The 26,718-nt window shown below is 44.6% G+C and overlaps 2 protein-coding genes across 9 annotated transcripts in view; one reads left to right on the top strand and one right to left on the bottom strand.

The window, feature by feature from the left end:
* Positions 1-26,718, bottom strand: part of LOC147462162 (zinc finger protein BRUTUS-like) — a 92,812-nt gene that overhangs the window by 23,255 nt on the left and 42,839 nt on the right. For 2 of the 8 annotated variants that reach the window (XR_015187676.1, XM_086509572.1), the window contains exons 6-13: positions 26,522-26,690; positions 24,652-26,326; positions 24,339-24,563; positions 24,117-24,254; positions 23,780-24,014; positions 23,638-23,697; positions 23,467-23,538; positions 23,262-23,373 (exon numbers count right to left, since the gene is read on the bottom strand). Coding sequence is in view for 3 of the 8 variants with exons in the window: in XM_086509572.1 (XP_086365698.1) it covers positions 23,272-23,373; positions 23,467-23,538; positions 23,638-23,697; positions 23,780-24,014; positions 24,117-24,254; positions 24,339-24,563; positions 24,652-26,326; positions 26,522-26,690 (2,676 nt within the window). In the remaining 5 variants the exon portion in view is untranslated. Of the gene's footprint in view, positions 1-22,316; positions 22,462-23,261; positions 23,374-23,466; positions 23,539-23,637; positions 23,698-23,779; positions 24,015-24,116; positions 24,255-24,338; positions 24,564-24,651; positions 26,327-26,521; positions 26,691-26,718 lie in introns of those variants that run through there. The other 6 variants (XR_015187677.1, XM_086509576.1, XM_086509573.1 and 3 more) reach the window with 6 other exon arrangements.
* Positions 17,917-21,297, top strand: LOC147462163 (uncharacterized). The gene is made up of 5 exons (XM_086507152.1): positions 17,917-18,117; positions 18,265-18,400; positions 18,893-19,507; positions 19,619-19,857; positions 20,029-21,297. Exons 1-5 carry the CDS (start codon positions 17,917-17,919, stop codon positions 21,295-21,297), a joined length of 2,460 nt encoding a protein of 819 aa, XP_086363278.1.

Below are 26,718 nucleotides of genomic sequence, written 5' to 3'. Positions count from 1 at the left end.
ATGGAAGAGACGCCAGGCCTCACCTGAATCTCGACTCAAAAAGAGCTGATACAAATCACGTTCCATCTGGGCTAAAAAGGCCCGCTTCTTCCGTCACACTAAACGCCGAACGGCAATCCGAGACTATCTATATGTAATGACTCCAAGTATAAGCTCGCTCTGAATCTGAACTCCATCTCTCTGCATTCCTCATCATACCAACTATTATGAGGCATATTCCCAGAACGTCTTCTCTGATCTGGTTGAGTGTGTGGGTATGCCTCTGCTGCTGCTGCCCCATGCAAGATCTCCATCAATAAAGTGGTGATCTCCTCCACTGTATATACAAGCTCGACTACCCACATCTGTTTGTAAATCTCTTCCACATAAACTGAATCCGTCTCTGGTGTAAAAGTATACCGTGTGTGTGCAATCCTCCGTGGTGTCTGAGAGACACTATACTGGAAAGAGACTGAAAAAGTCAGGAGAGTATGGTCCACTGCTACTCCAACAGGCCTAGGGCCCACACTGAAATCCTGAATATTAGAGATGAAGCTCGGTGAAGTCATGACATAGTCCACTGTACTGGCCCCATGTCTGTGTGGAAAGCATGTGAATCCCCCAGACGAAGGAAAAATCTCTAGACCATTAAGTATGGGCAGACCATGTGTAGTCACCATCTCTATGAGATATCTCCCATACTCTGTGTGCTCTCTATCCTGTGAGTGTCTGTCAAGCCCCATCTCCGATATATCCATCTCTCTAAGCATCTCCTCCGAGGTATCATAAAATACCGTTTGGGAGTTGGCCGTCCTGGCATTAAAGTCTCCCAAGAGAATGATATCTCCATCTCTAGAGAACTCCCATATGTCATCATCAAGTATAGAGAAAGGGGATTGCCCTCTAGGTGAGGTATAGACTGATGTGCTAGGGGGAAAGTAACATATAGCAATGTATAAGAATCTGCCTGTCTCAGCTCTCACTCTCACCCACATGTATCTCGCCTTGTCATCTCTCCGGACAATCTGTAATAACGGCTGCAACTCCTTGAATAAGATTGCTACCCCTCCTGAACCTCGACTCCCATGCTAGGATCTGGCGTCTGGCCGACAAGCTGTCTCCCAGAAATAACCAGTCACACTTGGCATCAACTGTCTAGATTTTTGATGTGTGTCTGAGTAAAAGACAATGTCTCTATCTCTGAAGCTATCCTCAAAGGCACCCACATCCAGCCTATATGATCCATTACAATTCCATGCCGCCATCCGGAGTGTGGTCCCATATGTCTCGCACCGTCATGTTGTGCGTTTTTCCAAAACCACTACTTTCCCTCCCCTATAAAAGGCAATTTTTCCCTTCTCCCTTGCTGCCTTGATCTCTGGCATCAACTCTTGCATATGTGCTAGTTGTGCTAAAGTAAGGTCATCCCCCATAAATATTCCAGTTTTCTTAAGTGTTGGTCTCTTCTTCAGGAATTCCTTCCTTGTTTCCAAAGTCGGGAAACGCAAAATAAGTGCTTTCTCTTTGGCGTTTCCCTTCTCATCCACTCCCTTCTTTCCTACTCTCCAAGCACCTGTGTGCATAGGTTCCGGGATGCCCATGCGCTGCAAGAGTTCCTTCATTCCGTCTTCTACATTTTCGGTGTCTTTGATACCAGTAATACGCACATGGAGGGCTCTAGTCCTCCTCTTCTGTTCCTCCTCAATGGTCATATTGATGATGGTAGAAGTTTGTGCGGCTTCTAGCATCCGGGCCTTCCCTTTCTTTGCACCTTCAATCCAGAGAGAAGAAGAAGAAGAAGAAGAGAGTTTTAAAGTTGTAGGAAACTATCCCAAGAGACCTTAAAGATCTAGCCGACGAGGAGAGTTGAACACAAGACCTGTTATTCAAGAGGGAAATGGCATAACCAATCTACCACACTTGGGTGATAGAAAGGTTATACCATTTTCCTCTTTTTATTAGCACACGCTCACACCCACACGCACACCCGAGAAGAATAGAGTTTTAACGTCGTAGGAAACTATCCCAAGAGACCTTAAAGATCTAGCTGACAAGGAGAGAGACTCTAAAACAACCAAAACTACAAGAAACCCTAAAAAACAGCAACAAACGCTTTTGAAACCCTTAAAAACGGATCTTTGAAACCCTAAAAACAGCAAAAAACAGTTTCGAAACCCTTAAACTACACGAAACAGTGACGAAACCCTTAAAAACAGTAAAAAAACAGTTTCAAAACCCTAAAAACAGCGCACACAAAAATAATGATGAAACCCTAAAAACAGTCCCAAAAAAAATTCAAAACCCTAAAAACAGCAAAAAAGTGGTGACGAAACCCTAAAAACAGAGAGAGAGAGAGAGAGAGAGAGAGAGAGAGAGAGAGAGAGAGAGAGAGAGAGAGCAATGGCAGCTACGAGAGATGGCACGGTCGTGAATAACATTATCTGCTTACTTTCAAACCCGGAAGAAAACCCTCTTGGAAACCCTCTTGACCTACCGCAGAACACTGGTCCTGCCAAACTCTATACCGTCGTTAACAGTCTCCTAAACAATAAAGAAAAAGTTCCTTATGCCTTTTATATAAATGACAAACAACTCGTCGGTCAACTTGGAACATACACAAGGTTTCGGTGGAACAAGTATTGCGCATCGTTTATAAACCTCAACCTGTTTTCCGAATTCGCCCTGTAACGCGCTGTTCTGCCACTATAGCAACAATGGAGACCAAGAGCAGCTCAGCGGTGTGCAAGTCTCCCTCAACGGTACCAAAGGCAACATTCATGGTCACAAACAAGAGGATGACACAAGTAAAAAAAAGAGATGAAAGAGTGGAAAACGGAGATAGGAGGATGGTGGAAAGAAAAGGCAAACCTCATCCAAATGTGTCACGTGACACATCCAACCCTATGTGTCCGTGGACAAGCTACAGCATGACCAGGGTTCAGTTCAGTCAAGTCAGTCTAGAATAGGAAGTGATCTGGCACTTTTGTGAGTCTGTTTGCAAACCGTGCATGACCAGACACTTAGATTAGATGCATATCCTTTGGTTGCACACAACATGATCATCAACATTACCATCAGAATCCATCAGGAGCATTTTCCAATGCACACAACCTATTTTCCCTATTTTTGACATTTTTCACTTATTATTTTTAAGTGACTTTTGTTGGGAACTAGGTAGGGCAATTTTGCTAAGTTTGTATATATAGAAACCTAGCGCTAGCACTTTCTGGCAGAAGAGGCAGCAGGAGCACTTGCTCAACAGGCACCTTCTCGGCAAGACCCCCACCAGTAACAAGACCTAGCGTTATCAGCCAAGGACCAACTTAGCCCAGCGTTTTTGTATTGCATCAGCCTGGCGACAGCAGTACCCAGATCAGCCCTAGCGTTTTTACATTGCAGAGCAGCCCGGCAACAGCAAGATAACAGATCTCTAGCGTTTTTGCAACAAGGACGAATTTAGCCCCTAGCGTTTTTGGTTTGCAAATCAACCTCAGCGTTTTTGCAGATCTTCGCGACGGAATCAGACCTAGACTCAGCGATTTCAGTTTTCAGCAGTCAGTTTCCACAGTAGTACCCCAAACCTCGCAGATCTCACCTTCCTGCAGCAGATCCTCGCCACACGGTCAGATCCAGCGTAGTTTGCAGGCTCAGCCCGGAAAACACTGATTTCAGCATCCGCGTTTTTCAGCGCATCGTCGTCGCATCGTCGCCATTGACGTCGTCACCGGCATAGAGTCAGAATTCAGCAGATAGAAGATTTGCAGATTTCAGCCCTTAGCGTTTTTAGATTTCAGCCTGTCTCGTAGTCGTCCTCATCGTCGTCGACATCGTCGGCAAGTCCAAGCATTCTAGCGATTTGTGCAATCATAAGTAGACCGCTCTCGCCATAGAGAGTGGGACCTTCAGAGGAGGGTTTGACAACATTCTGGTGTCATATTCTCTTCTCTCTCTATCTCTCAGTTTCAGCACCTTCATTCACAGTGTTCATCACTTTGTTTGTGTCCATTGCACTCTCTCACTAAAGGAACGGAAGGCTCTCTCTTCCGTAAGTAAAAGGAACCTTGAGCACAGTTCGGAGCACACATCTTGAGCAAATTTCAACATTCACATCCGCTGCACCTTACATTGGTATCAAAGCTTTGGCAGTGTTCTGTATCACTCAAGCAAAGAACCATAAGAATTTTTTTTGCTTGTTGCGGTCGCACGTAACCCAAAGTCAACTTGGGCGTGTCATTCCTAATCGTGTTTTTGAAGAGTGACAGGAAACCCAAGAAAGAAGGGCTTGTCCAACCTTCCCTTGTGCCTCTTTTCACTCATTGAGAACGGACCGTGCACTTAGCGGCCTGCCAATCGACGTGAGGTGGGAAAAAGCAAACGTGGTGTGAGCGCAAGGCCGCCAAGGGTTGGGCCCGCGGGAAAGAGCAGAACTCGGGTGAAGAGAAGATCCTTCTCTAACACAAATTGCAAGCGAAAGAAGAACCTCAAGATCCTCAAGACCCTCAAGAACGTCAAGAACTCAAGAACCAAGACCCACAAGAACCCAAGTTCCTCGTGAAGTTAAGAACCCACGACTTCAGTGGATGGTCATCACCCGAAGCGGAATGGATATTTGCATGAAGGTGGTCAGCATGGAAGTGGCGAACAAGAGTTTTCCCCACCAACAAGTTTTTCCGACCCTCCCCCTTCCCCATCTACGCCAAGGATTGCACTGACTCCTACAGAGGCTTTTGACAAGATGATGATGGACACGGAGTTAGAACGCAAAGCAAGAAAAGCAGAAAGAATGGCAGCCATATCTCGTGAATCCACAGAAAGAAGGGCAGCCATAGATAGTGAATACGAAGAAAAAATGGAAGCCATAGAGCGTGAGCACGAGCAAGCACCCTTGGAAGCCAAAGCAAGAGAAGCAGAATTTGATCGCGAGAACAAAGCAAGAAAAGAAATGAACGACCGACACATGAAAGAGATGTTGCGACTCTTTTCTCAAGTTCAGACACAAAGGCAAGAGATTCGGGAAAAGGAAACTCTCTCAGTCTCTTCTTCTCCAAAGCAAGACACACGGGATTTGCATGCTAATGATTTGTATAATAAGGTTAAGCATGATGATTTGCATGATCAAGATGTGATTTCTCCCAAGCATGAGGATTTGCAGGAAGATGATGTGATTGTTCACAAGGAAGATGTGTTAGTTGATACTTTCTCTAGTGAAGCTAACCTCATTGCAGAGACGATTGATCACGAACACCCGATCTTGGCTCTCGAGCCTAGGTCCAAAGAACCCCCTTAGGAAGAACCGATCTTGGCTCTCGAGCCTAGATCCACAGAACCCCCACAGGAAGTATTATGTGTTGGAGTGATTAGTCAGCACGCATTGTTCGAGTGTTTCATTGTTGATCGTTTCCTGTATTTTAATCAACGTCTTTATGTGACCCCTTTTCATAGGCATGACATATTGTTCGTTGAGCACGATCTACTCATGATTGAGCATGAATGTATGAGGATTTCTCATGAAAAGCTGAAAAGAATGCATTCAAGGACGTCACATTCCATGTCTCTTCCTTGGCACGACACAGTCATAGAAAGAGCACAAGAAGGATTGAGCATCAAGCATCGGCATTTCCATTATGATTTGCCACAGTTGATTAATTTAGATCAGAAAGTTAAGATTCGACCCCATTGTTTGCGTGTGTTTGATGAACGGTTTGGCACTTTGTCACTTTGTTCATCTGCATTGCATGCACAGTTTTTTCGAAAGAATAGTATTTTTCCAGTCACTTTACATGGAATATTCATGTTTTTGTGTTGAAAGTGGTTTCAGGAATTTTCCGCCTCGGAGATTCTTGAAGAAGGAAGAAGCATGGCTATCGACGAAGTTGAAGCATTGAAGAAGCTACAAAAGACTTTCTATCGCTTTCGGCGCGGCCCAAAGAAGCAAGCATTGCAGACCTTTATGAAGTTCAAGTATCGCATGACCCACGCATCAGAGTGGGCCAACGAAGAGTCCTTTCCAGGATTCCAGACCCGTTGGCGATCTCCCTCGACGCCATACAGTTCGGTACCAGTACCTCACTTTGAAAAGGAGGGGATGTCACGTGACACATCCAACCCTATGTGTCCGTGGACAAACTACAGCATGACCAGGGTTCAATTCAGTCAAGTCAATCTAGAATAGCAAGTGATCAAGCACTTTTGTGAGTCTGTTTGCAAACCGTGCATGACCAGACACTTAGATTAGATGCATATCCTTTGGTTGCACACAGCATGATCATCAACATTACCATCAGAATCCATCAGGAGCATTTTCCAATGCACAAAACCTATTTTCCCTATTTTTGATATTTTTCACTTATTATTTTTAAGGGACTTTTGTTGGGAACTAGGTAGGGCAATTTTGCTAAGTTTGTATATATAGAAACCTAGCGCTAGCACTTTCTAGCAGAAGAGACAGCAGGAGCACTTGCTCAACAAGCATCTTCTCAGCAGGACCCCCACCAGCAACAAGACCTAGCGTTTTCAGCCAAGGACCAACTCAGCCCAGAGTTTTTGTATTGCATCAGTCTGGCGACAGCAGTACCCAGATCAGCCCTGGCGTTTTGCATTGCAGACCAGCCCGGCAACAGCAAGATAGCAGATCCCTAGCGTTTTTGCAACAAGGACAAGAATTCAGCCCCTAGCATTTTTGGTTTGCAGGTCAACCTCAGCGTTTTTGCAGATCTTCGTGACGGAATCAGCCCTAGACTCAGCGTTTTCAGTTTTCAGCAGTCAGTTTTCAGCAGCCAGTTTCCACAGTAGTACCCCCAAACCTCGCAGATCTCACCTTGCTGCAGCAGATCCTCGCCGCACGGTCAGATCCGGCGTAGTTTGCAGGTTCAGCCCGGAAAACGGAGATTTCAGCATCTGCGTTTTTCAGCACGTCGTCGTCGCATCGTCGCCATCGACATCGTCACCGACATAGAGTCAGAATTCAGCAGATAGAAGATTTGCAGATTTCAGCCCTTAGCGTTTTTAGATTTCAGCCCGTCTCGTCATCGTCCTCATCGTTGTCGACATCATCGGCAAGTCCAAGCATTGTAGAGATTTGTGCAATCATAAGTAGGCCGCTCTCGCCATAGAGAGTGGGACCTTTAGAGGAGGGTTTGACTACATTCTGGTGTCGTATTCTCTTCTCTCTCTATCTCTCAGTCTCAGCACTTTCATTCACAGTGTTCATCACTTTGTTTGTGTCCATTGCACTCTCTCACTAAAGGATCGGAAGGCTCTCCCTTCCGTAAGTAAAAGGAACCTTGAGCACAGTTCAGAGCACTCATCTTGAGCAAAGTTCAACATTCACTTCCGCTGCACCTTACAAAATGGTCTTCAACGAGGGCAAGCAATGGAAAAAGGAGAAAGAAGACTTTCAGGCGGAAGTCCAACCAAGCGCTCTGGGAGGAAGTCTCAGCCCTCAAGCGAGAGCTTGCAGAAACTAGAGCGAGGAGAGGCCTTGAAGGAGGAGAAATCCAGCCCTCGATGATAGAGGAACTCAAGGGCATCGAAGAACAAGTGCGGAAGATCAAAGAAGAAGAGAAGCAACATGAGGTGAAGACGTCATCGTGGGTAAATGTAATCACGAAAACACAGAAGAAGGTAGATGAGGCCGAGAAATGGATAGAAGTCGCCAAGAAAGCCAAAGGGGAAGAACCAACAACCATCCCCACTCCCACAATCATCAACATGACCCTAGAGAAGAGCAAAGGAGGAAGGCTAGAGCATTACATGTATGAGTGACCGGTCTAAAAGACCGTGATGATGTGGAGGGGGAAGTCAAAGAACTTCTTAGTACGATGGGTAGTGAGGCCACTCACACAAAGGCATGGGGACTGGGGAAGAAGCGAGAAGGAAATGGGGAGACTTCAAAGAAAAAAGCATTGATCCTTCGCTTCCCCTCCATTCGAAGCAAAGAAGGATTTCTTGAAGAAGCGTCCTACACTAAAGAAGACGGGGATATACTTGGGGAGACCTCACACTCTCACAGCTTGCTCATATGCAAGAAGTTATGCCTGAGATAAGGACAGCTTGAGAGAAAGGAAAATTGGCCTCCTATACAGATGGAAGAGTGGTTATTATGGAGAGGCGCTCCGCATGACGGCGCGAGACCTGTGGGACCACACTCAAAGTTGCTAATTGGAATTGTCATGGATCTCTACGCCTTGATGTGGGTGCTTTGGAGGATAGTTTCATTGGGAGGGACATCATCTTCTACTCTAAGACACATCAGGCCCCTAGGCAATCTATGCCGTATGTCAACGGATACAAATGTGAGACAGCTTGCAGACAGGAGAATCGATCAGAGCACAAAGGACGGGGCTCAAGGAGAATGGCAATTTTATTCAGGGAGGAGTTGCAATCATTACATATAGCCCACAGGGATAAGCACGCTAGGTACATGTCAGTGAGATTGAGAGCAGAGATAGGCAAATACCTCTACATTGCTATTTGCTATTTTCCTCTGAGCACGTCAATATATGCACCACCTAGAGGATAGTCCCCCTTTTCTATTTTGGATGATGGCATATGGGAGTTCTCTAAGGATGGTGACATTATCATCCTAGGGAATTTCAATGCTAGGACTGCCCATCACCAAACAGTATTTTATGATACTTGAGAGGAGATGTTGGGGGAGCTAGATGTTGCAGAGACTGGTCTATCTAGATTATCACAAGATGTGGAGCATACAGAGTATGGACGACACTTGATAGACATGGGGATTGCACATGGATTGGCCATTTTGAATGGCCTAAAGAGATTTCCCACTCCGAGAGATTTTACATGCTTTCCACACACACATGGAGCCAGCACACTAGATTATGTCATGGCACAGTGCCCCAAAACAACTCATATGATGAGGAGTGCCGCGAGACGAGAGCCAGGCTTCAGAGAGAGGTGCTTTGGGGGGGCATCACTCTCAGACAGTCACGGATTGCCTTCCGACGCCTAGTGCGGCGAAAGAAGAGGGCATTTTTGGCTCGACTAGAGCAAGTTCTGTATCAGCTATTCTTGAGTCAAGACTCAGGTGAGGCATGGTGAAGAAGGCCATTGATAGGATGAGGACTGGGAGAGCATATGATCATGATAGCTTAGTGGCTGAGCATTTTATACATGCCAGGAATCTGCTCGCAGAGCTTCTAGCAGTGATGGTCAACTGTGCCATGTGTGAGGGCTTGCCTAATACTTGGAGATTATCTACTCTTGTACGTATCTTCAAGTCAAGAGACCCACGCAGCTTGGGAATTATCGCACTATCATGATTGGACACACATTGGCTCACTTGTACACATCCATTCTTCAATAGCACCTAAGTAGATGGACAAAGAGGGAGGGTATAAGCGCAGCCGGGCAGGTAGGGTTCAAGAGAGGTTTTTCTACTCTTGGCCACATTTTGACACTCAGAGCCATTATTAAGGAGGGCAGATCACATGGAAGACTGATCTATTGTAGCTTTATGGAATTCCACAAAGCATTTGACACACTGCCCAAAGCTAGATTGATGTGCAGATTACAGGAGATAGGAGTACCGCCAGAGCTGATTTGGGGGGATCATGGCATTATACAGGTCAGTAGTGGGGCATGTACACACTCTAGAGGGGTTATCTATATTAGTTCACTCCACTATCGGGGTGAAGCACGGCTGCCCACTCTCTCCTACTCTATTTGATATGTATGTGGATGAAGTTTCTGACTATATTGAGAGAGAGGGTGAAGAGGTGCACTCAAAGGGGATGCAACATCACTTGGATGCTTTGCATAGGTTTGCTCCGACAATGGTTTGTCTCTCAACCTTGGGAAAACCAAGGTTATGGTGTTTAACACCACCCCACAGTGGACCGGGCGACCAACACCCGCATTCACGTACGGCCATGAGACAGAGGAATATACAAATGCTTACACCTACCTTGGGGTGGTCTTTAGTGGACCAACATTTTCATTGAGGAGAGCAGCAGAGACTAGACTGACCACAGCATATGCAGCATTGGGTGGATTAGATATGGGGGCCTTGATTGGAGGTCGGGTCGTGCTTATGGATGGGGAGACATGGAGAAGCCTCTGGTCTCTATAATCTCGCCGCTTATTAGAGCCAAGGCTTCAGTACCACATGACATTATTCGAGCAGAGCTAGCTGCCCCCCCACTAGTGGTTGAGGCGATTACCAGATCAGTCTCCTTCATACATCGCTTGTGGGGCCTCCCCAGAGACAGATATGCCCGCCTAGCTCTCGAGTCCTCTCAACAGTTAGCTATACAAGAAGATACAGCATGTTGGTATAGGGAGATGACATCATGGTTTCAAGTACATGGTGATGAGTGCGGAGCGGTGTGTGCAAGTGAAAGAGCACGCGAAGAAGTGCAGGGTGTGCACCTTGGAGAGGGGCGAGTGCAAACAGACAGGAGGGCGCTACCAGAACGAAGAGGGAGAAAGAGGGAGCGCTACTCGATGGATGGGGGTATAAGTGAGTGAGTTGAAATTAACTCACATTCCCTTTATTAAAATGTATAGAACCAATTTTAAAGTTAGTGACCAAGTTCAATGTGAACTTGGCAAAAGGTTAATAACCTTTAAAACTATACACAAAGGGGACCATTTGGGCCTTTAACCCAACAACCTCCCACTTAAAGGCATAAATGGCGCCTCTAAGTTACGTGACTCCCACCATCTCTATGCATAGATGATGTTGTGCTTTGGATAAGCACTTAGTGAGAGCATCTGCTAGATTTTGTGATGTATGGACCTTAGCCAATGTAATAAGGCCATCCTCAAGCACTTCTCGTATGAAGTGATACCGCACATCAATATGCTTTGTGCGTGCATGAAACATGGCATTCTTTGTCAGACATATGGCACTCTGGCTATCATAACCAAGCATAGGTGCCTTCGCAAGCAAACCAAACTCATTGCATAAACGTGACAACCAAATGGCTTCTTTGGAAGCTTCAGTGACTGAAATATATTCAGCCTCTGTCGTAGACAATTCAACAATCTTTTGCAATCGAGAACACCATAAAACAACACCTCCCGCAAGAGTAAACACATAGCCGCTTGTGGATTTTCGGGTATCCACATCACCAGCCATGTCAGAGTCACAAAATCCCTTCAACTCCAATGGTCCTTTACCATAGCAGAGGCATTTGTTTTTAGTCCCTTTCAAGTACCTCATAATGGCCTTCATTGCATCCCAATGCAACCTGCCTGGATTAGCCATAAACCGGCTCACAACTCCCACTGCGAGGGCTATGTCAGCCCTAGTAGCAACCATAGCATACATAAGTGAACCACAAGCTGAAGCGTATGGCACACTTTGCATGTCATTGGCTTCTTCCTTTGACTTGGGACAATCATCCTTGGAGATCTTGACATATGGCTGTAATGGCACGCCAAGAGGCTTTGCTTCAGCCATGTTAAATCTGTCCAGCACCTTTTCAATGTACGTTTCTTGCGACAAATACAATAGGCGCTTGTCTCTTTGCCGTGTAACACGCACTCCAAGTATATGTTCAGCTGCCCCAAGGTCTTTCATTGAAAACGCAGATTTCAGCTACCCTTTAAGAGCATCAACAATGCTTCTTTTCTTTGCAGCTATCAACATATCGTCTACATAGAGCACAAGAATAATAGGGCTGCCATCCTCATCACGTTTGGTATACAAACAATGGTCTGCATGGCTGCTTTGTAACCATGTTTAAGCATGAAGCGATCAAACTTCTTGTACCACTGTCTACATGATTGTTTCAGCCCATACAAGCTTCTATTGAGCATACATACCAAATGTTCCTTGCCAAGGATGACAAAACCCTCGGGTTGCTTCATGTAAAGCTCTTCTTCCACATCACCATGCAAGAAAGCGGTATGTACATCCATTTGGTCCATTTCCAAATCAAGAGCAGCCACAATGGCAAACAATACATGCAAAGTGGTCATCTTCACAACAGGAGAGAACACTTCCTCAAAGTCTATGCCCTTAGTTTGAACATATCCCTTTGCCACAAGCCTTGCCTTATACTTGGGTTTTGCATCAACAGTTTTGATTTTATACACCCATTTGTTAGGAATAGCCTTCCTTCCTTTGGGCAATTCAACCAAATCCCAAGTATGATTAGCATGCAAAGCTTTAATCTCTTCCTGCATAGCAAGCTCCCACTTGTCTCTGTGCTCACATGTCTTTGCCTCTTTATACGTAAGAGGCTCTCCCTCATCTGTCAACATAGTGTAATGCAAAGAGGGATCATATCGACTCACAGGCCGTCTTTGACGAGTAGACCGCCTCACCCAATGATCCACATTATCCGGAAATGGGTTTACATCAGGTGGCACTACAAAATCATCAACAATGGGCTGCTATACATCATTTTCAGCACTGTTTCGTGGCTGCAAATGCCCTTCAGGAGCCTCAATTTGCTGCCCAACATCATCTGGCTCAAACACCACTGGATCATCTACATTTTCAGCCATTTGTGGTGCATCCTGAGGGTCAAAAATAGACCTAACAGGTGGCTGGTCATGCTGAAATTTCACCCTTTTATGGTCATGTTTTGAGGCACAATTGTTTTGAAGCAGCCTTGCCTCATTAAAAACAACATCCCGGCTGCGTACAACCCTTTTGAGCTGAGGTAACCAAATCTTGTAACCCATTTCGCCTTCTTCACCATATCCCATGAAAAGACCTTTAATGGATTTGGCATCTAGTTTACTCCTCAACTCAGGTCTAACATGCACAAAAGCTTCGCAACCAAAAATGTGTTAAGTGATCATATGAAGCAGGCTTGCCAGACCAAACCTCTTCAGGGATGTCACCTTTCAAAGACATGTGAGGGGATCGATTGCATATATGCATTGCAGTTTTCAAAGCTTCTCCCAAAAATCCATGAGAGAGATTAGCTGTGGACAGCATGCATCTCACCCTCTCACAAAGTGTCTTATTGGAAGAGGGCCTGTATGGCACACTTAGCTCCCTCTTAATGTCCAAATTTTCACAAAATTTGTTAAATTCAGCACTTGTGAACTCCCCCCCATTGTCCGTACACAAGCATTGTAGCTTTCTACCTCTTTGGGTAGTCACAAATGCATGAAATTTCTTAAACGCAGCAAAAGCTTCATCCTTAGATTTAAGCAATTAAACCCAAATTTTCCTAGAATGATCATCAACAAAACAGACAAAATAGCATGCACCTCCCATAGACTTAGTAGGCATGCTACATACATCAGAATGTACAAGATCAAGCACACAAGATTTACGAGACACCAGAGTAATAAGAACGCTTTACTTGCTTGCCATATTGACATTCATTACAAAAGTCAAGTTGTGTGCCTTTAGCATCAAGCTTGTTCAAATACAAAGCTTAGAAAGGCCCTTTTGGCTCATATGGCCAAGCCTCTTGTGCCACAACTCCATGTGAGAGTTAATTTCAGCCAATGCAATAAACTTGCCCAACACGGCCTTTCCATGTATGCAGTAAAGTGTCCCTTTCTTTGTGCCCTTTACAATCAGCCTTGAGCCTTTAGTCATTTTCCATGATCCTCTCTCAAACAAGATGTTGTAACCATGCATATCCATCTGACCAACAGAAAGCAGACTCTTCTTTATTCCCGGCACATATCTAACATCATGCAAGACAAGCTCATTTGTGCCATCTATGGAGAGATGCACAGTGCCAATACCCTCAATGGAACATGCATGATTGTTTCCAAGGTATACGTGGCCACGCTTGCCTGCATCAAAAGTAGAGAAACACTCCTTGATAGGAGTCACATGAAATGAAGCACTGGAATCAACAATCCAAGTCTGGGATAATGCATCATTGACAGCCAACAAAGCATCAATAAGATCACTCTTGGTGATCTGCATGTCTTGTGAATGAACATTAAGCGAGGCATCAAAGTCATAAGCATCATCATCTGACGAAGTGGCACACAAGATGTCCTCTTCATCTGACAGCTCCTCAATCACAACACTAGAAGCCACATTGGCCTTCTCTTTGTCCTTTGAGCTATCATGTGGATCTGTCTTGACTTCCTTCTTCTCTTTCTTTTTGTCTCCGTCATTCTTTTTCGTTCTAGCTCAGCTTTATAGTACCTGCAATCGGGTTTCTTGTGACCTTTCTTGCCACATTGATAGCAAGTCACATCACCCTTGCCTTTGCTTGCATTTCCCCTTTCTTTACTCTTACTCTTACTCCTTTGTGCATAGGCATTCTTCTTTTTGTCCTGCCTCTAACCATGTTGGCAGAGATACCTCCCTCTCCACTTGCTTTCCTCCTGATTTCCTCATTCAAGATAGAACCCCTAACACCATCAAAGGTCAAATTGGGGTTATTGGACAATGAAACCACCAATGTTTCCCATGACTCAAAGGTCATAAGCAAGAAGATAGCTTTCAGCTTATCATCAAAAGGGGGCAAGCCTGAATCCTGTAACTGCGACAAATTACCTGCGAACAACGACAAGTGCTCTGCAGCGCTCTTGGACTCATTTAGTTGCATGCCAACAAGTTTTCACATCAAATGCACTTGGTTAACAGGCGTTGTATTCTCATACATTCCCTTTAACTTCTCCCACACATCAAAAGCACTTGTGAGACCTTTCACATCAATGACTGTTTCATCGGTCATGGCCATTTTAATGTATGTAACAGCCTTCCTTTTCAGGCTAACCCATGCTTCATTCGTCATATTATGTGGCTTTACCTGTTCAAGTGCCCCTTCACAATCCTTAAGAAATAGGATTCCCTGGATCCTGTCTTTCCAAACGTCGAAGCCTGTTCCATCGAACCTCGTAATCTCGAAGAGATTCTTCACATCCGAAGAAGATGAGGCCATAGTTGCACGAGTAAGAGGGCTACTACGCTGAATTTTTGGGCAAAATGCACAAAAAATCGGAGTATAGCCTCACAGAGGTGTACACTGCAGCTCCAAATGGTCACATGAGCAATTTGGGGCAAAATAGGTCGATTTAGACACAAAAACAATTTCTGAAATTTATGCACAGGAAATTTCAGCGAGCGAATTTGTGCTCAAAAACAACAATTTTAGTTGTTTTTAACCTCATAGCCTTTAGAAGCATGTATGAGCAAAAGGCACAATTTGTAGCATCAAATTGCACGAAATTGAGCCACAAATGGTCATACATAGCCAAAACCTGTCAAATGTGCATAGATTGCATCAATTTGCACTTTCCCCAATGTAGTCGTATCATAAAAAAACTTGCTAAAACCTGCATAAATCTGAAATTTGCTGAAAATACCTGTTTTGGGACCTGTTTTTCGGCAATTCCAGTGTTTTCGGGTAGCGAGGACTTAGCAAAGATGTTCCCACACCTCAATACATCATTTACAAAACCTGTATTTTGTTGTCATAACCTGTAATTTGTTGATTTTGACCTAATTTCAGCCTGTTTTAGGTCAATTCGACTTGTCGGGAGCTCTCTAGTGTCCGGGGACGAGTCCTCTGGCGATGAAATTGCAAAATCTTGCGTGAAAGTTGACCTCCTTGGCTGAAAATCAGCGTTTGCAGGTTTGGGAGCAAACCCTAATTATGCTCTGATACCAGTTGATGAGTGCGGAGCGGTGTGTGCAAGTGAAAGAGCACGCGAAGAAGTGTAGGGTGTGCACCTTGGAGAGGGGCGAGTGCAAACAGAAAGGAGGACGCTAGCAGACGAAGAGGGAGAGAGAGGGAGCGCTACTTGATGGATGGGGCAATAAATGAGTGAGTTGAAATTAACTCACATTCCCTTTATTAAAATGTATAGGACCAATTTTAAAGTTAGTGGCCAAGTTCACATTAAAGTTAGTGGCCAAGTTCAATGTGAACTTGGCCAAAGGTTAATAACCTTTAAAACTATACACAAAGGGGGCCATTTGGACCTTTAACCCAACACATGGGTTCAGCATGGACAGATTGCCCCTCTTTCAGTACTCATTGGATGCACCCTCTCTAACTCTTACACAGTCTAAGATCACCAAGCTCATCCACCAAGACCTGACTCAGCTAGATACTAGGACTTGGATATAGCCGGCACAAGAGCTGGGCAGGCGCAAAGATGGATTTCTATAGAGAGCATCTTCTCCAGCTTATTGAGGATGGTTTTGTGACAAGGTCCAGAGACATGGACACCCACTTATCTCATGGGATACGATGTGCTATTGGCCAAATACGAGCATCTTTACACCACCTTCGGATTGAGACTGGTAGATACAATAGAGGACAGGACATGTCCCCTATGTCACATGGAGCCAAAGACACAGTTGCACTACACATGCCGCTGCCCAGTTTACTATGAGATCCGAGGCCGCTTTCATTGCCTGTTCAAAGAGGGCTTTGGACCACTCTCTAGAGTCATGGGGTATGAGGACCAGAGATGTATGGGACTGTTATGCTCGAGTTGCACAGACACAGTAAGAGCTTGATGGTTCAAAGAGGGCTTTGGACCACTCTCTAGAGTCATGGGGTATGAGGACCAGAGATGTATGGGACTGTTATGCTCGAGTTGCACAGACACAGTAAGAGCTTGATGAGAGGAGAGGCTAGCCAGTCACGAAGACGGACTCACAAACTCCTTTAGAGTGGACACTGGGCAGCCGGAGGTGCAGCTACCACAACAGAGCTCACATTCTCCTCACACCAGAGGCACGCTGATCAATCGAGCAACCGAGTTAGGGAGATCCAGACGCCCACAACTGCTGAGGACTACACAACATCGACGGAGGCAGCATCAGAGGATTCGGATCACTTTGGCGACGTCAATCAGACTACTGACCATGGAGGAGATTGATGAGATCCGCCAGTGAGACCGATGATGGATATCCTCTCATTTAGCTCTTTTGAGGATTGTACACCCTGCTCATCTTATACTAGCCTTTGTATCGACCTTTGTATTGGCCTTTCTATCAACTCTTAGCCATTATATCCAAACACACACACCCACATTCTGTTGTATTAGCCCTCAGTCACTACTTTCACCCCCCTACCTAGCTGGAACTGTGTAGTATCCTACATAGTACACAGTTCCAACTAGCTACTTAGTTCACATCTAGCAGTTTAGAATTCTATAATACCCCGCAGAAACAGTACCAGATTCACAAGTTTGTAAAGGATTGGTCTCATAGGTCATTTTGGCCTTTTGAAGATGTTAAAATATTCTCTCTCTCTCTCTCTCTCTCTCTCTCTCTCTCTCTCTCTCTCTCTCTCTCTCTCTCTCTCTCTCTCTCTCTCTCTCTCTCTCTCTCTCTCTCTCTCTCTCTCTCTCTCTCTCTCTCTCTCTCTCTCTCTGTGTGTGTGTGTGTGTGTGTGTGTGTGTGTGTGTGTGCGTGTGCGCGCGCGCACGCATGCGTGCGCGTGCATATTTGTGTGTGTGTGTGTGTGTGTGTGTGTGTGTGTGTGAGAGAGAGAGAGACCATCTTGGTGTGTGTGAGCTAACAGATGTGTGTGTTAATGAAGTCTACGCGAGTCTGTTCTCCGCCTGTGCGAGCCAACGCCTGAGCCTGCACCTCCTCCTGCGCGAGATTGCAACCCAGAGGCAGTTCGCCATCTCTGTGTTCTGCCTGTGTGACAGACTTTGCACCCATCAACAGGCTCTCTCTGCATCACCTCATTTGGTAGTGTGCGCACTTTGCAACCCTGCGGGGGTGTAAATTGAAGGGTGTGACACAGTTTGTGAAGGTGATTTCAGCCAGCACGTGCTGCCGTTTCTTTTCTCGACTTATTCGAAAAACTTTGTGGACACTCACAGTTCGTTATACTCAAAAGTGGGGCAAGGACAGTGTTGGGTTGATGTAGCGCTGTTGTGGTTTTCTGTGTACATAACTTCAATTTCCTTCCACAATTTTTTGCAGATCTTTTAAGACGTTTGCTTTTGTTTGGCGAGATTTTCTTGATTTGTGTTCGACACGATGTGTGTTTTAAGTGTCAGAGAGCTATGGAGCCTGCTTCGGAAGCTGCTTCGAAGATCAAGGCTTGCCTATATGAGGACTTTCAAGAGGCTCGACAAGCTTGGAATGGTCAGGTGCCTGCTCTTGAGGTGCACATTCCCATGCAGGACCTCATGGACCCAGTTGCGCAATATGCTATGAATGAAGTCATCCTGTTTTTCCCAAGGAGAATGCCTACTGCGCAAGATGTCGGACAATAGGTTGATTTTCTCCTTAAAAGACAAGTTGTCCGTGGTGTTTACTTCGGGGCACGTGGATTTTATGAAGTTTTGTTAGCAGATATGGAAGCCAAAAATCTTTTGCTTGAGATGTCTCCCCTCTTCTTTAATACGCAGATGCTGCATGTTTTGCCGTGGACTCTCACTAAAGATTATCAGAGTCTTATTCGTCACAAATTTCCGGCGTGGGTGGAAATTGTTGATTTCCCTCGTACATGGAGACATTTCCTGCCATTGTTGGTTGCGCAGCTCGGTAAGGTGATTTGCCCCCCGAAGTTGGATGCGAACACCAATAGGTTTTGCGTCCTTTGGGACATTGACAAACAATCCCCCGAAGGGATTATGGTTGACTCAGGAGATCCATGGGTGGGCAAGCGTCCATTTAAACTTAAATGGGGTAAATTTGCAAATTCCTACTTTCGATGTGGTAAGTTTGGCCATATGCAATCTGAATGTCCAGAGCCAGTCTTGCAACCCCCTCTTTCAGCTACTCCTTCGTCCACCTCTATCCCTATAGGTAAACCAACCAATGAAGCTAAGCAAAATGGAGCCTCTACTGCTTAGGTGGTTTCGAATGTGGAGAAAGGGATTTTTCGAAGCAATTTTTCAAGCATTTGCATCATACAAGGGTCTCCCAAACAATCAAGCGGGTTATGCTTCCCTCGGGTGCTTGGACTTCTTCGAAACAGGACTTGCTAAGGTTATGGCTTCACATTATCGACAAGTGTTTGTTGCTCCTTCTCAGCCATCTTCAACTATTTGCCAAGCGGTGTTCATCCAATTCTGTCTTCACAAGATGCACAATGCCTTGAGGATCCTTTCACTTACTGTGAATTACTTAGTGCGTTGCTTGCATTGGGCCGTTGGCGATCTCCCGGTTGGGACGGGCTTAGTATGGAATTTTTCCTCTCCTTATGGGATGCTCTCGAACAGCCACTGCTTTTCATGTTGAATACAGCATGGGAGAAACAGGATTTGCCACTATCATGGAAAGAGGGTTTACTTAAATTGCTGCCTAAGCAAGCGCTTTGCGAGCATTTCACTCATTGGCGGCCTATTACTTTGATGCCGGTGGTTTACAAGATATTGGCTAACACTACAGGACTTCATCAGGCTCAATATGGTTTCATTCCGCGTCGTCAAATCATGGACAATTTGGCTAATGTTATAATTGGCATGGAGTATGCTAAGTACATGCAGCAAAATGTGTTGGTCATGCAAGTGAATATTGAAAAGGCCTTTGACACTATGCAGTGGGACTTCATTGTTGCCACGATGAGGTGTCTAGGGTTTGGTCCTAAATTGGCCAATGTGGTTTTTTTCTTGTATGCTTGTAGTACATCTTATGGGATCCTAGATGGTACTGATAGAATCGTGGCCAGTTGGTTGTTTGGTTAGGCAAGGCTGCCCTCTTAGTGCTTTGTTGTATGCTATTGCCTCTCACCCTTTGTTGATGTATCTTGATCTGCAGAGTGTCTTCATGGTTTGCAGTTACCCTCGGGTCATACCTTTATTGTTCAGGCTTATGTGGATGTCTCGTTGTTTAAGCCTCGCAACCAGCAACGAGATGTCCAAGTGATTATGGAAGCTTTGGAATTGTTTGGGATTGCGGCCGGTCTTAAAGTCAACTTTCATAAATCCAAGCTTCTGCTACTTAGTTCTTGCGATTGGCACAGTCTATTGTGGCCAGGTGAGATTGTTCCTCCAAATGTGATCACCAGGCATTTGGGATCTCCAATTGGATGGAATGTCACTCACACTCAAAAAGTGGATTGGGTTATGCAACACTTGAATGTCAAACTACATTACTGGAAGCTATCTACATGGCCACTGCATGTTCGCCTGCAAATTGTTTAGTGTGTTCTGATGGCATATGTTCAGTTCTTTCTACCAATATTGCATTGCCATTTTGTCTCATTTGTGGCGAACTCATGCACACAAAAAAGGTTTGGGTTGATGTCAATGGAGAAGCTTTGTACACCTAAACGCTTTGGTGGTCTGAACATTTTGGACTTGCGCAAGCATGCGCTTGCGAGGAAAGCTATGTTATTGCCTACACTTGCGCAACAATCTCAGCCTTGGACTCTTATGTTTGCATATCTGAGTCAGCATGTTGTTACATCCTCATTTGGCCACTGGCAATCAACTATCTTGGAGATTGTATTTGGTAAGATAGACGGGCATATTCCTGGATGTCCACTTGCTTCCACTTTTTCTCTCTACTTGGAAAGAGGTTACGGTTCGTCTTTCATAAAATGCTCGGCAAGAAGCAAATTCGCTTCGTTTGGAGAGTCTTCAATGGAGCGGGCTTTCTCTCTTACTTTGGTTGACCGCTCGCCTCGACAGGCGTACTTCCTCTCTTGCCGTGGTATTCGAGTAGTTGAGGATGTGGTGGATGCAGCCAGATTCACTTTGGAGTTTCCCTTCACCGCTCGCCGTTTTGGATTGGGCATGCATTACCGTCAGCTCTGGAGAGACTGCAGCAAATGCTGGTTGAATTTTTTGCCCATTTCACCTATGTGTGATGGTGATCGCTTGTCTAACTGGAATCTCCGAGAAACGCCCTTTCAAGATATTTATGCTGGTCGAGTTTATGCTCTTCTTTTGCCTCAGCCTTGGCTTGTTGATCATTGTAATGCTCTTCGGCACATGCATAAATCTGACATTTGGTGGAAGCAGCTTCTATCTGCTTTGTGGAAAAGCCATTTGCCCTTGAAGGAGCGGTTGTTTCTTTGGCGTTGTTTGCTTGGTGTGCTTCCGGTGGGTACTTTTCTTACAGCACGTCATATTCGCCCTTCATCTTGTTTCCGTTGCTCGATTGCGGAAGAGGATGTCTGTCACTTGTTGTGGGATTGTTACATTACTCGAGATTTCCTTCGCCGTGTATCGGTGTGCATGCGGCTCCGTTTTCCCACGGTGGTTTTCCATAAACTGTTTTGGACATTTGGCATTTTTTCACCGGCGTTGCAGCACTTCGCGGTCTTCATCATGTGGGTCAGATTCTGGGCTTACTGGACCTTATGGCGACAGCGTAATGGCTATATGTTCCATCGCATTAAGGCAGATCCCTTCCCATTCTTCAAGCTTTCTCTTAGGCAATCCTTGCAGTTCGCCTTGGAAGTTGGTGATATCACCCCAGAGATGCATTAGCTTTCTTATGAATGCTTTTAGCCTTTTGTACAGCCGAACAAGTTTGTGTTCCTTCCCTTGTACATGACCTTTTTGGTGGGTTTTCCTTGCTTTGAGGTTTCCCACTGGTAAATTACTCAAATTGATTTACAAAAAAAGTGTGTGTGTGTGTGGCAAAGAAAGAGTTCTATTACTTAAGAACACCCAAATGGTGCCGATTCTGAGGGCACGTTACGAAGTGGCCCGAAGGCGACAATTTGAAAACTACAAAAACTCGATATAACTAGCCACATGGCAAACTGTAGAAAAAATGAACGCTAGGGTTAAAGCCTCTCCTAAAGAGAGTAAAAAGTGCCTTGGCAAGCTAAGTGGAGAGGACAACAACTACGTTTAAAAGATAGGCACTCCCACCAAAAGCTTACTCTGCTACTGCATATTACCAAAAGTCACCAGGGGTGAAAAGACAAGAACATCTGCACGAGTTCGAACATCGGGCAAGGCCCGCCAACTTGTAAAATCTGACAGCAGAAGGTAATGAGAAGGAGAAAGCAGTTGATGATGAAGATGAGGGAGAATAGTAAATGACATCACCCAGAAACTGCAGGAGGATGCTAGAAGAGGAGCAACAAGGAACTGCACTGGAGCTAACAAAGAGCTATCAACCAGAATAAAAACCAGTCCACTTGCTGAAGGTGGTTCCTGAAGATCAGAGCTGGGGAGGCAGCTCCAAGAAGACCATGAAGGAGGCTCTGAAAGCAACACCCTCTAGAGACCTGATGTAGAAACCTAGAGAGCAGAACAACAAGTCGACAGCAACAAGCCAAACAACTAACCCAATACGGTAAACACCAGAAATCAAGAAATGCGAGAAACACAATGAAGAATACAGAAAATAAAGAAAACAATGAAATGAAGCGAGAAAATGCTCTGAAAACAGACTTCATTCATACACACACACACACACACACCCAAAAGTCGATTTACAGAGCAAAAGGAAACAAAGCTTGCTTGAAAAGGCCAAACTCTATGCACACACAAACCTGACACACACTGCACGGAAGAAGTCTTCGACACAACCTAAAGCTGTAAGCATGCATTGCCGGGTAAGAGTGATCCAAGCTGGCCAAAAAATGGAAGAGCAAGCCGTAGACAATAATGAAGGCCACCTTCTCCACCATCTTCGAACTGCAAATTGTAATGATGAGCGGATGAGGAGAGGAAGAGAAGTGGGCTGAAGTGCTTATCTTTCACAGCACATTCTAAATCAAGGAAATGTTCCATCCAACCACAACTTCAACATGGATTTGTAAGTCACGTTAATTAATGGGGATAGTATTATGATTGTGCTATTGTGACAAGGTCAGACTTACCCAGAAAACCATGCTAGAAGGATAGCTTAAATATCCTTATTAGAAAGCAGGACAAAAGATATAAAAATCCTAGCACTTTTTCACTAGAAGATGGTGCATTCCCTATGCCACAAGCAGACGATGTTTCAGAAAGGAGTTTTGCCATTACGAGCACGCTTTGAAGTATACAGCAGATTGTTGAGAGTGTGACTAGCTCATGACACATTTCAAAAGCATAGAAGTTAAGTAGAGACCATTTCACAAGAACTCATTTTCGTCTGTGAAAGCAGCCTAATGTGCATAGATGAGAGTATGCACCTCCATAGTAACTCCTGATTCACATTCCTACACTCCCTCTTCATCTCTTCTATTCGAGATCTTATGTGTCATCTCTTTAATTTGACTGGATGTGTTTACCTCCAAAGAAAGATGCTTCTTCTTCGAAAACCAAGTAGTGAACTCGTAGAACCAACAAGTGAACTCGTAGACCAAGATGAAGGCGTCTTAAACTCAAACAAACTCTACAAACAACTGATGGATAGGTGACAACATTTTCAAGTGCAAAAGCAACGAGAGAGAGAACTCTGCATATATGAAGCCCAAGAGACACCATGAAACCAAGCGAATGGTTGTTACCATGTATGGCTCAGATTGTTCGTGTATTATAGGAACCACATTGGCAACACTTGTGGTAAAGCCAATGAAATGCAGCAGTGCCCTTCTGCCCACAATCGTTACAAAGTATATTCTGTGTGTATCATTTGAAAAAAACTACTTCATTAGAGGATAAAACCATAAGGAGGCTCATATGTAAAGACCAAAATCACTGATAAAAGCATGCCTGTTGTCTGTCCCTATACTCCTCCGGAAGTTGCTCTGAAGCCAATAGAGCATCAAGCATACCAAAGTAAACCTACATACAACAGCATGGAAGGACTGAGATTTAGAATAAAAACAAGCATATAGAAAGCATTTATACATTAATAAAAACATAAAATCTCCTAAAACTTACATTCATGTCCCCCAATGATTTAGTGCAGATTGGACACGTATAATGACTGTATGTGTATGCCTGTAGCCAGAAACCCGCATAAATATCAGGCACTACTTATAAAGTTTCAATCTTATGAATGAAAGGAAGGCAAAATGAATACCCTATAGCACGCAGAGTGCATGAAGTGGCCACAGGAGAGGGCCTTTACTGGGGTGTGTGAGGTGAAAAGGTAATCATGGCAGATTGGGCAGTTTGATTCCAGCCCTTTTTCCCGGCATTTATGGCTAGTTAAAGAAGTAGACATGCATGCATTGCATGTCATGCAATGGAAAAAGTCTTTTCCCAGTCCTTTGCCTACCCTGCATAAATTGCAGGCTGGGCAATGGTAGATTTCCCTGCGGGCATTCGTTCATGTCGATTGCTCCAATTAGAAAAAAAGGTAACACTACCAAATTCCAAAAGGTGTAGCACACAAAAACAAAAATACCTCAGCTTACCTTTTATCATCAAAAAGTTTACAAATGCTGCAATAGTATTTTGCCATGCTGAAACTTTCACAAGAAGGAGTGGCACAGTTTTGGGCTACTGGTTGTATCTCCAAACACCTCATGCACAACATCTCTTTTGTTGCCTGCCTGTGATACAGATCACGTCATTGCAACCCTCACTAACTGTTGTCTAACGGTATAGAATCAAGTAAAGAGCGAACAGAAGATTACCTGTCCATTGAGTGATCGCTAGCTTTGTCATGGCAAAAATGGCAAGGAAACAAGACCCCACAACAAGATGCTCTCAATTTGCAATTGCGTTTATAATGCTCACAGCCAAAGATCTGTTCGTTAGCATTGGTATATGATGGGCAACGGTCTGAAACCTCTTCCTGCCCACCTGTCATAGATTCGATGATAGCACCAGGTACGTACTGTTGAGCTACAATCCAACGACTATAACATCACGAGTCTTAGTTGCTGGAATGGAGTTCTGTAAAAGCACAAACTGACGCATGCATTGCAAGAAGTTTATGTGCAATACCTGGTCAAAAGATTTTGCATAAGATACGCTTTGCGACGGGGATCAAGGGAGGCATCGCCAGATACTTTCCTGACTGCCGCTTCCAACTCCTTTTCGTTCATTCTAAAGATGTCTTGCCAGCCTGGTTTGAATTTTGCAGACACTTCTTCAATTTTCCCAGTGAAGGCTTGCAAACAGTCATCATTTGACAACAATGAGGCTTGTTCGCCTCCCACCAGTTTTATGTCAAAGCAATCTTGCTGCTCTTTCTTTCTCAAGCTACCATCCAGGTCCAAGGAATCTTCACATAAAACTGTCTCCACTGTCATACAGTCAGAGGTTTTAGACAAGCTTGATGTGCTACCCTCTCTCTCAAGCTTACCGTTTGAGAGATAATCTGCGACAAGTTGTAAGCTCTCTGGAGTCCCTGATTGAGGTATATCATCATCAGATACATTTGGATCAGGTGTTCCAGACGGAGATCCTTTCCACCATGCCTGTAACCATTTGTCGAACATGGTGTTTCGAGTTGCCTGTCGCCAAGTGTACATCATTGTGCTTTGCTCCTCCTGTGATAGTGCTGTAGTCACCCAAGGAAGCATAGCCTGTAAAACTTCTGCTCCAGTTGTTCCTATAATCTGGCCAATAATCTTCTCTTGTTCCTCTGTGGTGAAATGGAGAGCAAACAAAGGCCATAACTCGATCTCCTCTCTGGACACATGCTGATCTAAAGTAACCCGTACAGATTTGCACATTCCCTGCAACTTCGCAGCAAGGGCTTGCTTCTGCACCGTAAGGCCGTGGCATTGGTTGGTTGTGTTTTTTTTTACATTGCTTAAAATCGTGGAAGCTTCCTGCCTGGGCATATCGCCCAATAAATGTGAGAGCTCAGATAACACGTTTGATATTTCCTTGAAAAGTTTCTCCTCATGTTTATGATCAATAGTATATGAATGACTGACATTGTGAAGAGCTTCTTTTGCTTCTAAAGCTGGAAAAACAATCTCATCCTCAGCATTACTGTGAGCACGATACAAACCCCATAAAAGCAGAAACCTGCCATTGAACTGTCTTAAAAACTCTAAATCACATTCCCCAAGTTTTGCAGACTCACAATCCAGGTACTCCAAATCTTTCCGTATTGCTTTATGAAACTGAAAAATCGTATCAATCGGCTTGGGAGCTGCACAACAACCCGGCGATTCTAAATTGTTACCTAAACCAAACAGACCTGAACCAAAATAGCTTTTTGACAAGGACTCCAAAAAGGAAGACTGAGGGGTCTCTTTCATGGCAAATCCGCCTTTGCGGCTACTTCTGCCCACTCCCAGTGCAGGTACGCAGCAAGACCCGGTTTGTCTGGAAACTTTTGACTGAGCAGCTACCACAAAATTACTTTGTTCGATCTGCACAGCACCAACATTTTCATTTCTTGCACGTTTTACAGAATCCTCATTTATTTTGGCATAATCAACCTCTCCATCCTGCTTGACATGATGTTCGGACTGGCAGCAAGTCCCTCCAAATGCCCCAGTTAATTGAGTTAAAAAACAATCCTCCATTGAATAAAAGCATTTAAAATCTTTTGTCGGCGTAGATCCTCCACGCCCTGCACAAGCCCAACCTAGCAACAAAATTGCTAAAGCTGCATCTTTTTCCGGTGCTGAAATAAAGCCAAAAATTGACTTTTGAGCATCTGCAGGAAATATGCCAACATGGGTGCATTGATGTGTACATGCAACTAAAATTCGAAATGCCCCTGTGCAATCACTTTCTGTGAGTCTGGCTTAGCATTGCTAACGCAACCACCTACCTAAACCAACAACCAATCCAAAGCTGCTAGAACTTTACCCGTAAACAAAGGAACTTGTGTATTAGAGAAGCAACTAACCTGCCAAGCGTATATTCTCAAGGACATTTTTAGCTTCCTCCTCCTTGAGTGCTGATACAAGCCATGGAAGAACTCTCTCCAGCAGCTTCAAAGGCATGACTCGGAAACTTCTGTATACCAAATATCGTTGCACATTTTTGCTAATATTCTTGCGAGCAAGCGGGAAGATCTGCAACAAGCAAAGCATGATATGATTA

This window comes from Adiantum capillus-veneris, chromosome 3 (assembly GCF_014529385.1).
Source record: "Adiantum capillus-veneris isolate H3 chromosome 3, ASM1452938v2, whole genome shotgun sequence".
In the NCBI taxonomy this organism is placed as follows: domain Eukaryota; kingdom Viridiplantae; phylum Streptophyta; class Polypodiopsida; order Polypodiales; family Pteridaceae; genus Adiantum; species Adiantum capillus-veneris.
Note: the sequence above shows the minus strand (reverse complement) of the source record. Positions and strands in the feature narration are given on the sequence as shown.

Coding starts and splice junctions, on each gene's coding strand:
- LOC147462163 (XM_086507152.1), top strand. CDS start 17,917: ATGGAGCCTGCTTCGGAAGCTGCTTCGAAGATCAAGGCTTGCCTATAT. Junction 18,401..18,892: donor ATTGTTGGTTGCGCAGCTCG/GTAAGGTGATTT, acceptor GCTCCTTCTCAG/CCATCTTCAACTATTTGCCA. Junction 19,508..19,618: donor ATCTTATGGGATCCTAGATG/GTACTGATAGAA, acceptor CTTGATCTGCAG/AGTGTCTTCATGGTTTGCAG.